At 46.5% G+C, this 13,126-nt stretch overlaps 2 protein-coding genes across 2 annotated transcripts; one reads left to right on the top strand and one right to left on the bottom strand.

The window, feature by feature from the left end:
* Window positions 1-152: 152 nt before the first annotated feature.
* Window positions 153-2,361, bottom strand: LOC120690419 (uncharacterized protein At5g02240-like). Its single transcript, XM_039973058.1, has 7 exons — window positions 2,190-2,361; window positions 1,591-1,862; window positions 1,461-1,497; window positions 1,251-1,348; window positions 1,078-1,139; window positions 693-816; window positions 153-539 (listed from the first exon to the last, which is right to left on the bottom strand). Exons 1-7 carry the CDS (start codon window positions 2,248-2,250, stop codon window positions 420-422), a joined length of 774 nt encoding a protein of 257 aa, XP_039828992.1. The 5' UTR covers window positions 2,251-2,361; the 3' UTR covers window positions 153-419.
* Window positions 2,362-2,518: 157 nt separating this feature from the next.
* On the top strand, window positions 2,519-4,639 carry LOC120690420 (ribosomal RNA large subunit methyltransferase E-like). Its single transcript, XM_039973059.1, has 6 exons — window positions 2,519-2,673; window positions 2,747-2,833; window positions 2,939-3,001; window positions 3,096-3,197; window positions 3,846-4,104; window positions 4,248-4,639. Exons 1-6 carry the CDS (start codon window positions 2,593-2,595, stop codon window positions 4,355-4,357), a joined length of 702 nt encoding a protein of 233 aa, XP_039828993.1. The 5' UTR covers window positions 2,519-2,592; the 3' UTR covers window positions 4,358-4,639.
* Window positions 4,640-13,126: the final 8,487 nt, after the last annotated feature.

Below are 13,126 nucleotides of genomic sequence, written 5' to 3'. Positions count from 1 at the left end.
TTAGTCCATGATTAGATATTAATTGCCAAATAACAATGAAAGTGCTACGATACCAAAATTCAAAATTTTTCGCGAACTAAAAGGCCTAAGGTAACCAGGATATGTCATTCGGACCATGATGTAACATCTGAATAACCGAAGCAGGTCACCAGTTGTGCCCAGGTAAGTTGGCTGATTGGTATTTAACAGTGCTCAAAGTTTCAACCAGAAAGTGTTCTTTAACTTCAGGTCTTCAGCCCCAAACACACTGGTTTCTTTCAGCAGTTCTGATATTGCGATTTGTAACAATCACACTAAACTAAAGCTCCATCATTCACAAGCTACTAGTTTTATATATGCAGTACAAGTCCACAAGCAATGGAATGGAACACCATGGAAACCTAGAATGTGGGCATGCCGTAGGTTTCTTAGGTGATAGCTCAAAACCGAGCAGTAATCTGGGCGAACAGCGCCCTGAAATCCTTTGTTGGTGTGCCCACACCTTCAGGCTTTGATGCCAAATCAAATGCCTTGAACTTTGCCTCTTCATACTGCAGAGCCTGTCACGAAAAAAGGTCCAAAATCAGAGTGGCTGCGTTACCATGCCTGTTCAATGGGCTCATGGCCACACTCATTTTGAACTTGGTTCTTGTAGACATATCTGTACATATGATGGTTCAGTGCATATATTTTAGCAGGATGAGTATGCATACCTGTACACAAACTTCAGCCACATCAGCTCTAGGAATTGACTTTGTGTCAGTCTGGAGAAGTTCATCATCCTTCCCAACAATTAACTCCCTCACCCCCCCATCTTTGTCTTGCAAACCTCCAGGCCTAAAATTTAAGGGGCAGAAGGAAAGAGCATCGGATTACATATCAGAGAAGAAAGTAAGATTGGCTACTTTCTTTTGTATTAGATTGGCTACTTTCTTTTGTATTAGTTTCATGCAATTTTCAGCCTTTACACGATGTAAAGATTTTTGAAGATGTACAAAAAATAATATTAGCACAATTCGTATAAATGTCTCTTAGACAGCATAATCAAAATAAGCAGAATAACTTTGTTTGGCTCTACATGTTCTGTGTAGTATGTACCTTATTATTGTATACAGAACTCCACTGTCTGCCAAATACTGTTCTGCCTTGCGCTTCCATACCTAAAACAACATATGCAAAAATTCTTGATCTCAAATTTACAAAGGTGATCTAGATTTCTAGGTGCATCGTGAAACACAGTTGTCTTGGGGAATAGTCAAACTCCAACTTACTAGTATGTTGCCATTTCCAAGACTGTTCAGTGGATGGTTAGGATTTGTTCCTCCCATGGATCCCACCAACACTATATGCTTCACCCCAGCAGCTTTGGCTGTCAAGTGTCAATATATGCAATACAATTCAAATATTTATACATTGAAGTATGCTCTTTCGACAAAAAAAATAATAACTGATCCATTGAGCAGAACGAACAGCAAGCTTACCGGCATCAATCTGATTCTTTTGGCCAATCCAATCCACCTACACACATCCATAACCATTTTTTTTAACCAAAGCTTAACCTGTACAATAACACAATTGACATATGATCTGTAACGGGTTCACTAAACCAACCTGCTCAGGGTACATTCCATCTTCGTAGTAGAATTCAGGTCTCCCGCCTTTGCTAGGGTCGAAACCCGGTTTCATCTTGGGGACGGCACTTGTGAGAATTATGAGAGCATCAGCACCCTGAACAGCAGGCGCTAGACGATCTGCATCCCTTATATCAGCGATGTAAACATCATCTGCTCCCCCAATTTTCTGTTTGCTCTCCTCTGTCCTCACCAGACCTCTTGCTACGAATTGCTCGGATCTCTCTTTCAGCTTGTTGTACACAATATGGCCTAAGCCTAACATAAGTAATGCCAGTGTGTCAGGGAGCACAAAGAAGAATGGAGTCGCGGGAATTGCTACAGAGCCACTGCAGCTTCACTAGCATCTACCAAATCTATGAAGACGGCAGTCAAATTGTGAATAACCAAAATCGAAGGCATTTCCATTTCGATCGAAATTCCCATAACACGCTAGCAACCAAAATTCCCCACCAGAGAGTCTCAGCAGCCTTGAACAACAGGCGAATTGGCAGATCATCTCTCAGCAAGGCACCGCGCGCGACGACTACGAGGGCCTAAACGCTGCACCAACGGAGTTGACGGGGAAGGTAGAGGTACCTGTTCGGCCGCCGGCGCCGGTGACGAGAACGGTTGGACGGGGTGCGGTCGAATCCGCCATGACCTCGTGCTCGCGGCGACTCGGTTCGTGCAGGATTCCCCTCTCGTTTGGTGCTGTCGATAACCGCAGTGGCCGGTGGGTTTGAGAACCGTCTAGAAGGTCGTGCCGATCCTGTGGCTCGCGCGGCGCGGAGGGCGTCCACGTCACCCCTCTCTCTGTTCGTGCTGAAAGGCTGCGCATGCGAATGCCCAAAGGGCCCAACCCAACACGGGCCGGCCCAACCATGTAGAACGGGCCAAATCCTATGCAAAAGGAGAGAGAAAAAAAAAAGGAAAGAGAACGGGCTAAAACCCTAGCAATCCCCGCCGTCGCCGTCGCCGTCGGACGAGGCCGCCACTCGCCATGAGCGCCGCGGGGGGCACCGCCGACTTCTTCTACCGCGAGTCGCAGCGGCTGGGCTATGTCGCCCGCTCCGCGCTTAAGGTCCGCACCCGCGCTCTCCCTGTTCCTATCTCTTCCCGTTTCATGCCGCTGACCCGTCGCGTTGCTGCTGCAGCTGATCCAGACGCAGAAGCAGCACAGGCTCATCACCCCGGGCGCCGCCGTGCTCGACCTCGGCTGCGTCCCCGGCGCGTGGCTTCAGGTGACGATCCGTTTACTCTTCCCTGCCTCCTCAGCTCTCAGCATGTGATCAGTCCTCATTTCCAGATGCGATTAACTTGCCCTGCCCGGTGGCTGCTGCGTGCAGGTAGCATGTCAGAACCTGGGTCCCCTCGAGAAGGGCGGCGTTGTCGTTGGCGTCGACGTTAAGGTCAGTGGCGGTTGAAATCGTCGTCCGTCAATGCTGTTGACTGTTGATGGATGGGCTGTTAATCTGATTCGATGACTCGGTTGTTGCAGAGCAGAAGGTGAAGGTCCCCTCTGCGCACTGCGACTCACGGGTCAGGACGGTCTGTGCAGATGTCATGACTATGATGAAGCAACAGGCTCGGGCGATGTCACCACAGGTTCGATTGCTCGTTGCCTTTGTGATGTGATCATGTGAATTGTGATTGAATATTTCTGCTTGCATTTGTTTGCTTCTCTTAGTCTGGAACTCTGGAACAAGGAATGGTGGCATATTGCTCAGTTAAGTTTGGATTGGGCTGAAGCTGGCATTTGCCTTGGCTACTTTTTACTTTGTTGAAGTGAAGTTAACACTTAGATTAGATGTATGATGTTTCGTAGATGGAAAGGCAAGCATTCCTAGACTTTGAATAGAACTCAAATAGGCAATTTACTATTGCGACTGGGGACTAGAGTCTAGAGACGCAAGAAATTTATAGTCTGAATATTGCTGTGATGCTTCAAACTTTGAAGGGCACCATGTACTTAGTAAGTGTTTAGTCCTGAAATGAAAAGCATGATAGATAGTTGTTAAAATGAAATCATTATCATTTTTTAGTGAAGCTGATTTCATTTTTTTGTTCAGCCGCCTATATGTGGTGTACACCCAAACCTCTATCTTTGTACTCTGCGCTAGTGTTCTTAGGAGAATTCATCAATCGAAAAGCCAAACTTTCCCTTTTTGGTTTATGCTTATGATTAGAGAGACCGAATCAAGGGTTTCAGTTTCATAGTTTGATACTTTGATTCATGGATTTTGTCTTCTACAGGAACGAGGATTCTCTGTGATATTGTCGGACATGTGTCCAAAAATTTCGGGAATCAAAACTAGAGATGAAGCTATATCTTGCGAATTGGGCATGCGTGCTCTCTCTTTGGCAATAGGGAAGATAAAAGTAAAAGAATCTGACTACAGTGATACAATAGAGAAGTATCTGAGCTCCACTGAACCTGATCCTGATGAGGATGGCGTTCTTCGTCGTGGAGGCAACCTAGTATTGAAGTTTCTTGAGAACGAGGATGTATCAGGTTAATATAATTTGTGACTGTTACCTTTTTTTTAGAGCGACCATAATCTGATTTGAGAAGTGCATCTGTGCTCTTTCACTAAAGCTTGGACTAAGTGTTATTGTTTCATCTGACATTCACCCCGGCTTCTTGTGTTGGTGCAGGGTTCGGCAAGTTTTGCAAAGTGAAGTTCCAGAAAGTATCATTGTTGAGACCCAAAGCGACCCGACCTAGCTCGAGGGAGACCTACATGATCTGCGAAGGTTTGCGATAGAAATGAGTGCTTCAGAAGGAAAGCGCGACTCCACACCAGGGCAACTCAGTTACCTTGAGCTGGGACAATTGTTCTGGTGGCATACTGGCAATGTTTGACCCTTTGGGGGTGAGATGCCGCAAAGCCTTGGTGCTACGTTGAATAACTCTATCGAAACTGTGCTATTAGTTTGTGCTAGAAATACCACAAACAACTTGAAATCCTAGCTTTCTGTTGGTACAAGCTCGTGTTGCAAAATACGGTGTATCCTTTGTAAGGCCGATTGTCGGTTGTACATAGCCAGATGTTTGCAGGCCCTCACGGCCCAAGTTGTGCCCTGGAAAAAAAAAATGCAACGTTGTCGGCCCACAGGGCCAGAATTTGCGATCAGCTGGCGGGTGGTGCAGCGGCGGGCAGCTGCTGGACCCACTGTACTGGTCAGCTGTAGAAGAGGCGCGACGGCGCGAGAAGTTTGGATCGTGCTAGTGACTAGCACGCACGGTCGGTCTTTCGAAAAAAGAACGGTCTTCTGAAAAAGAATTTTTTTTTGCGAGAAGGACTGTAACTAGTATTAAAGATCAAGCACAGTACAAACCTTTTTTTGTGTAAAGGACCCTGAGTAAAACTAGAATTACAACAAGATCCTGAACACTACAATTCTTCTTCTGCGTCGGAAGAAGCTGCCGAGTACCCTTCCCTTGCCGGACTGCACAGCGAAGCACCTAACCACCTTCCCGCTTCCCCCAAATCGAAGAATTGACTCGTTGTAGGCTGCAAGTTGTAACACTCCAGGTATTAATCACCTGTAATTAAAAGTTTATTATAGTCATTAGTTCTAACTCATGCGACAAATCGCTAATCAAAAACTCTTCCTGTCAGCTGGGCCAGACCGGTCTGCCGGTCAGACCGGTTGGGGCTGAGACAACCGTTTTGTTGGGGCCCGTAGTATTTAAATCACTCTCTCTCCCTCACCAGCTCACTCGCCTCTATCGTGCTCAGCTCGCCCCTCCCGAGCTCTCCCCACCCCCAAAGCCCTAAATCCCCAATCCATCATTTCCATTTGATTCCAAGGACTAGGAAGGATCAAATTGGCGTGGGGAAGCTTCTTCTTCGCGATTCCCTCCCTGGGGAGCAGTGGATTCAAGTTCTTCGCGTGAAAAGGACTCATCCAAGGTACTCTAGCTAGGAATGAATCGATCTCCTTTTCTAGATGATCTTAGGTGATTTTCTCTGTTCAAAAACATCTAAATGTATCCCTGAACTAGTGCCTAGAAGGGTTTAAGGACTTGTGGGCGATTTTCGCCGCGCCAAGGATTCCAGCTTTTGGTCTGGGTTGGATCGGTCTGACCGGTCGGAGGAACCGGTCTGACCGGTAGGGGCCCGGACAGTCCGGCCATTGGATCGGATACTCCGGGTTTGTGGTGATCTAGACATTCCAGAGTTAGGTCCGGATTCTCCGGACTTGGGAGTTCGGATACTCCGAGAATACATCCGGATACTACGGATTTTTGGTATCGAGGCGCGCACAGGCCAGACCGGTCTGACCGGTGCAAGCAGAGCTGAGAGGGTTGAATTGGGGTTAGTTGGTGCAAATGGTTAGAAATTAATGTGGTTAATGGTTACTTGTAATTTTTATAAATCATGCATGCCTTTCTCATGTCATATGCATATGCATACATGTAGCAGCCGCCGCGGAGAAGGTGATATACGAGGTGGTTGCGGAGCCACAGGAGCCGCAGGGGCAAGCCCCGCAGCAGGAGGATCGTGGGGAGTTGGCCCACGGCCCAGCTCACCCCAGTTCTGAGCAGCAGACTCAAGGCAATCCCCGGTGCACATCCTATTATTTCAACTTATAACACATATATATGTCTCTATTACTTGTGCATTAGCTTTATGAATTGTTTGAAACCCTAGTTGCATGATCCCTAGGTTTTTCCCTGAGATATACTAGAATGCATAGGATGATAGGAGTGCTATGCTTAATGGTTCTCGGTAGAAAAGACGAGTGATCTCTTGTCACTCGCGAGATATGGGGTGTTTAGAAGTCGAGTAATTTCCGGTTACTCGCGAGATATAAGATATATTTATATTCCAGTACATGAGTTATTGAATTTGATACGGAAATTGAGACCGGACGGGGAAATGATGAGGATATTTAGGGATGGCAGCAGGACAGGGTTTCTGGGTGCCTTAGCCCCGTCTGTGTCGATTAAGGACCTGTCGTTGTCGGCAGTGCTGATCGGGGATTGAACTGTACTAACCGCATGCCGGGAGTAGGAGGTAGTCGAAACCGGTAAGCCTAGTACTGCCTCGCTTCGAAAGTACAGAACTGCATCACCACCCCTTAGGGCGAGTCAAGTAGTCGCGGAGAAACGGGATGCATATGTTTACTTTTGGTGGTCTCATGTTGAACTCGGCTGACTATATGAAGGTGGGGTGGTTCTGTAGTTCGTGGCGGGGAGGGGAAGGGTTGGTGCGTGTGGTCCGACGGGGCATACGCATGCCGTGTTGGTTAGGTCTACCTTGCAAGGATAAATCGAATCGATTCGCCGTGTCTCACGGTTATGAGGGCCTTGATCTCTTTGCTGCATCGTAGCAAAATGTTAGAATGTGAGCTATCTGTATATAGTGTTGAACATATTGAATTATTTTGATTGCACCACCATGTTTGTTATAGTTGGTTCGTGCAAATATTAGATTAGAGTTAATTTATATATAGAATTTGGGGCTAAAATAATGAAAGTAAGGAATTACTTTAGTTGTTTTTTTGCAAAATAACCACCAGCCAAAAGCCTTGCGTGTCTAGGTATGTGGGCTAAGTTATACCCACGAGTCGGATAAGTCTTGCTGAGTATTTGTTGCTTAGGGTTTGTTGCCACCATATTTTATTTCAGGGCACCCAGACGTCGATTTCTATCCCTGCTGCGTCAAATTTATCAGTAGAGATGCAGAGGGGTAGGAAGTAGTGGAGAGAGACCCTTAGATTAGGGATTTGGCGGGTTGCACACTTGAGGGCAAGGTGTGCAGCTCTCAGTTTTGTTTCGACCGGTCTGACCGGTCAGTGGACCGGTCTGAACGTGGTTGGTTATGCCAGGTAGCACCGGTCTGACCGGTGGTGTTAGAACTGAACCAGTGAAGTAATGTAGTTGTATGTTTTTTTTCCATTTGAGCTTGGCTACGCTATGTAAAAATTTTAAATTATGTAATTTATGTAAATTATGTGAGCTTGTGTTTTAAACTAAATTTGTAAAACTCTTGTTATCGGTTGTCATCCTTGTATATTTTCAAGTATTTTGTCGTGCTTATACCATCTGCGCCGCCTTCGCATGGGACTTCCGGTGATGTTTCGATCTGGCCGTGGGTTGAGAAAGGATAGCCAAATTAAATCATTAAGCTAATGCGCCCGATGTGTTCAAATGACGGCCACTACACTTAATTTAGAGTTATAATTTAGCAGTTCCGTCACAGCTGGTATCAGAGCCGAAACGCACTGGGGGTGGTACGAGTATGACTAATTTTAAGATTTCTTAAGTTAACGGTGAATTTCTGGCTTAAAATAAATCGGGTGGGATAGTTATTCGCTATTGCCTATATAGTAATTGGTTAAGTTATCTTTTTATTTGTAGTTTTTGTGTAAGAAGGTAGCGTAGGACGATCATGCATCATGTCATTCATTGTTTCATGTCATTTATTGTTTTAAAAAAATTCTGTTTCTTAAGGGTGGGGGCGTTGTGAACACGACATGAATATCCGGATACTCCGGATATAGTTCCGGATAGTCCGGGACTTGTGTCCGGATATTTCGGATAAAAATCCGGACATTCCGGATTTGGCTCTGCAAAACTTCCGGCCTTTTGGTTTAATTTATGCTTTCTGCATTCTTCCATGGTGGATTATCTTGTAATCAAGAATCATGTAACTAATCCAATCATGGTTGAATGCAGAATGGCGGGCCCACCGAACCCTCCTGATTTGGCCCAGGCCATTGCGGCCATGCTCACTGGACGAGACGAGCAGACGGCACTCCTTCGGGAGATTGTGGAGCAGGGCAGAGCGCAGCAGCATGAACATCACCAACAGCCCGCTGTCCCCGGATATGAGCAGTTTCTGAGCACTCAACCGCCACTGTTCCACAAAGCAGATGAGCCGCTGGAAGCAGATAGCTGGTTCCGGACCATTGAGTCCAAGTTCACTTTGCACCCGTACAATGATGGGGACAAGGCAGGATTTGTAGCCCAGCAGCTCAGGGGTCCCGCACGTAAATGGTGGGACAATCACGTGGTCATGTTCCCTGAAGGTACCCGGTTCACCTGGGCACAATTTAGAGAAGCATTCAAGGCGCATCACATCCCTGCAGGGGTGATCAGAAGGAAACTCACGGAGTTCTTAGCCTTGAAGCAGGGTAATAACAGGGTGATGCAGTATGCCCAGGCCTTCAACACACTGTCTCAGTACGCCGGTTATCATATGGATATCGATGAAAAGAAACAGGCGTGTTTCCGGCAGGGGCTTAGCAGCAAGCTCCAAGATCGCCTGGCCATGATCAAGTTTGACACTTTCAGTGAGCTAGTCAATGGGGCTATGATTCAGGAGGATGCCCATCCTGGCCATGATCAAGTTTGACACTTTCAGTGAGCTAGTCAATGGGGCTATGATTCAGGAGGATGCCCATCTAGCTCACAAGGCGGAGAAGAAGAGAAAGGCACCGGCAGGGGATCTTCTAGCAGTGCTCCTCAGAGGTTCCGTCTGGTGCAGTCGGGCCCACAGCGAGCCCCTTTTCAGCACCAGCCACAGCAGCAGTGGAGCTATCGGGCACCTCAGTACACACAGTCACAGGGGACCGTCAGGCCTCCTGTTCCTCAGCAGGGTGAGCAGAAGGTATGGGTACAGCAGTCGGGGATGCGCCCCAATTTATTCCCATGCTACAACTGTGGGCAGCCTGGACATTTCGCATGCAACTGCCCGATGCCACCGAAGCAGGGCCAGCAGTCCGGTCAGCAGAGTTAGAAGCAGCAAGTGGCTCATTTCAAACCATGACAAGTGCACTACACCACCCTTGAGGGTATTCCTGAGGGAGCTCCAGTGATGACGGGTATGTTTTCCATAAATGATCAACTCGTTACTGTGTTGTTCGACTCGGGTGCATCTCACACCTTTATCAGTAAATAGTGTGTTACTAGACTTGGGCTGGGTGTAGAAAACATGTCGAAGCCGTATCATATTCATTCACTCGGGGGTCAATTGATAACCAATCAGACTACCAAGCAAGTGCCTCTACGGCTTCAGGGAAAATTTTTTATGACCCATTTGATCATGTTGTCAACCCAGAAAGTGGATATCATCCTCGGTATGAATTGGATGAAATTTCACGGGATTACTCTGGACACCTCATCACGTGCGGTGCACGTAAATTCTCCCATTCATGGTTCTATGACATTGTGTCTTATGAGCCCCACACCATTGACCCATACGGTGAATCTTGTCGAGGACAAGAAACTAGAGGACATATCAGTGGTATGTGAATATCTGGATGTTTTTCCAGATGATTTGCCTGGGATGCCACCTGATCGTGAGGTGGAGTTTGCCATTGAATTGCAACCGGGAACAGCACCAATTTCCCGAAGACCTTATCGGATGCCACCGAATGAGCTGGCTGAGTTAAAGAAGCAATTGCAAGAATTGCTTGATAAGAGATATATTCGTCCTAGCACTTCACCTTGGGGCTGTCCGGCGCTCTTTGTTAAGAAGAAAGATCAAAGCCTCAGGTTGTGTGTGGACTATAGGCTTTTGAATGCTGTCACAATCAAGAACAAATATCCCCTTCCCATAATTGATATTCTGTTTGATCAGCTATTTGGGGCCAAGGTATTTTCAAAAATCGACCTCCGCTCTGGTTATCATCAGATAAAGATTAGAGCTGAGGATATTCCCAAGACGGTCTTCTCCACCAGATACGGGCTCTATGAATATCTGGTTATGTCATTTGGGCTGACGAATGCCCCTGCTCACTTCATGTACCTCATGAAGTCGGTATTCATGCCTGAACTGGATAAGTTTGTCGTGGTTTTCATTGACGACATTCTTATATATTCCAAGAATGAAGAAGAACATGCTGAGCATCTTCGCATTGTTCTCCAGCGTCTCAGAGAGCATAAGTTATATGCTAAATTCAGTAAATGTGATTTCTGGCTTAAGGAGGTTCAGTTCTTGGGCCATATTATCTCTGAGGCGGGTATCTCTGTGGACCCCAGCAAAATTCAAGATGTATTGAATTGGAAGACTCTAGAGTCTGTTTCAGAGATTCGGAGTTTCCTTGGGCTAGTAGGCTATTATCGCCGGTTTGTACCGGAGTTCTCTAAAATTGCTAGGCCCATGACGGAATTGCTTAAGAAAGGGGTAAAGTTTGTTTGGGACGACAAATGTGAACAGGCTTTTCAGACTTTGAGAAAGCTTCTGACGTCTGCCCCTGTCCTCGCTCAGCCAGATATTACCCGGCCTTTTGATGTGTATTGTGATGCATCAGGTACGGGCCTCGACTGTGTACTCATGCAAGATCAGAGGGCGATTGCTTATGTTTCCAGAGCCCTCAGGAGACATGAGGAGAATTATGCCACTCATGATTTGAAACTGGCAGCAGTGGTACATGCATTGAAAATCTGGCGTCATTACCTTCTGGGCAATCCTGTTCATGTATACTCAGACCACATGAGTCTCAAGTATATTTTTACCCAGAGCGAGCTCAATTTGCGCCAGAGACGGTGGTTAGAGTTGATTAAGGATTATGATCTGGAAATTCATTATCACCCGGGCAAGGCTAATGTTGTAGCCGATGCCTTAAGTCGCAAAGCCAGTTGCAGTTGCATCTCAGCCACAATAGTGTGTGCAACTTTATATCAAGAAATGGAGAAATTAAATCTAGCTATTGTACCTGAAGACACATTTGCCAATATCACCCTCACACCTACGCTACGAGATCAGATTGTTGATGCACAAAAAAATAATGCGGGCATGGAGAAGATCAGACAAAGGCTTATGGAAAATGACCCTAGGGCTGCATGTTTTCACCAGGACAGTGAGGGTGTTTTGTGGTTTGATAATCGCCTGGTCATACCTAAAGATTTAGAGCTACGGAAGCGAATTCTTGATGAAGCTCATATCTCGATGTATTCAATCCACCCAGGCAGTGATAAAATGTAGCAAGATTTGAAGCAGCGCTTCTGGTGGATAAGGATGAAGCGGAAAATCGCCAGATATGTGTCGGAGTGCGACACTTGTCAGAGGGTCAAAGCGAGCCATTTGAGATCAGTCGGCCTTTTACAACCCTTGAGTATTCCATCCTGGAAGTGGGAGAATAGTAGTATGGATTTTATTGTCGGCTTACCCAAAACTTTCAAGGGTTATGATTCAATATGGGTTATTGTGGATCATCTCACCAAGTCGGCGCATTTTCTGCCGGTAAAGACAACACATACATCAAAACAATATGCCCAATTATATATGGACCGTATTGTGAGTCTCCACGGGGTTCCAAAGACAATCATTTCGGACCGGGGTACTCAATTCATTGCCCGGTTCTGGGAACACTTTCACGCCGCTCTTGGTACACAACTGATCCGCAGTTCAGCCTATCATCCTCAGACAAATGGCCAGACCGAGAGAATAAATCAGATTCTGGAGGATATGCTCAGAGCGTGTACGCTCACCTATAGCCAGAAATGGGATGAATGTCTACCCTTAGCCGAGTTTGCTTATAACAATAGTTATCAGGAGAGCATCAGAATGGCTCCTTTTGAGGCATTATATGGGCGAAGGAGTAGGACCCCATTGAACTGGTCAGAAGCCGGAGAAAGGAACTTTTTCGGATCCGATATTGTTTGCGAAGCTGAAGAACAAGTCCGGGTTATTCAGGAAAATTTAAAGATTGCAAAATTCTGACAAAAGAGTTACGCGGATAAGAAACGTCGATCCGTCCTGTTTCAAGTGGGAGATCATGTCTATTTGCGGGTGTCTCCCATGAAAGGGGTTCAGCGATTCGTCGTAAAAGGAAAACTTGCACCTCGCTATGTTGGGCCTTTTCCTATTATTGAGCGATGTGGGCCAGTGGCATACCGCCTGGAACTTCCTGCCCACTTATCCGCGGTTCATAATATATTCCATGTCTCTCAGCTCAGAAATGCCTCCGTGTTCCCACCAAGATTTTGGATATAGAGGGGCTACAATTGGAGCCCGATCTTGTATATCCCGAGCACCCAGTGAAAATTGTTGATTTCAAGACCCGGGTCACTCGAAATCACATTAGCAACTTCTATAAGGTGCAATGGAGTAACCGCTCCGAGCGGGAAGCTACTTGGGAAACCGAGGACTTTGTCCAGTCAAAATGTCCTGAATTGCTGCACGCCTATCAACGGACTCACCAATTCCTATCTTTTCAATTTAGCACTCTGTTAAATCTCGGGACGAGATTTCTTTTAGGGGGTAGGATTGTAACACTTCAGGTATTCATCACCTGTAATTAAAAGTTTATTACGGTCATTAGTTCTAACTCCCGCGACAAATCGCTAATCAAAAACTCTTCCTGTCAGCTGGGCCAAACCGGTCTGACCGGTCTGGGCAACCGGTCCGACCGGTTGGGGCTAAGACAACCGTTTTGTTGGGGCCCACAGCATTTAAATCACTCTCTCTCTCCCTCACCAACTCACTCGCCTCTATCGTGCTCAGATCGCCCCTCCCGAGCTCTCCCCTTCCCCAAAGCCCTAAATCCCCAATCCATCATTTCCATTTGATTCCAAG

Source organism: Panicum virgatum, chromosome 9N, assembly GCF_016808335.1.
Source record: "Panicum virgatum strain AP13 chromosome 9N, P.virgatum_v5, whole genome shotgun sequence".
In the NCBI taxonomy this organism is placed as follows: domain Eukaryota; kingdom Viridiplantae; phylum Streptophyta; class Magnoliopsida; order Poales; family Poaceae; genus Panicum; species Panicum virgatum.
Note: the sequence above shows the minus strand (reverse complement) of the source record. Positions and strands in the feature narration are given on the sequence as shown.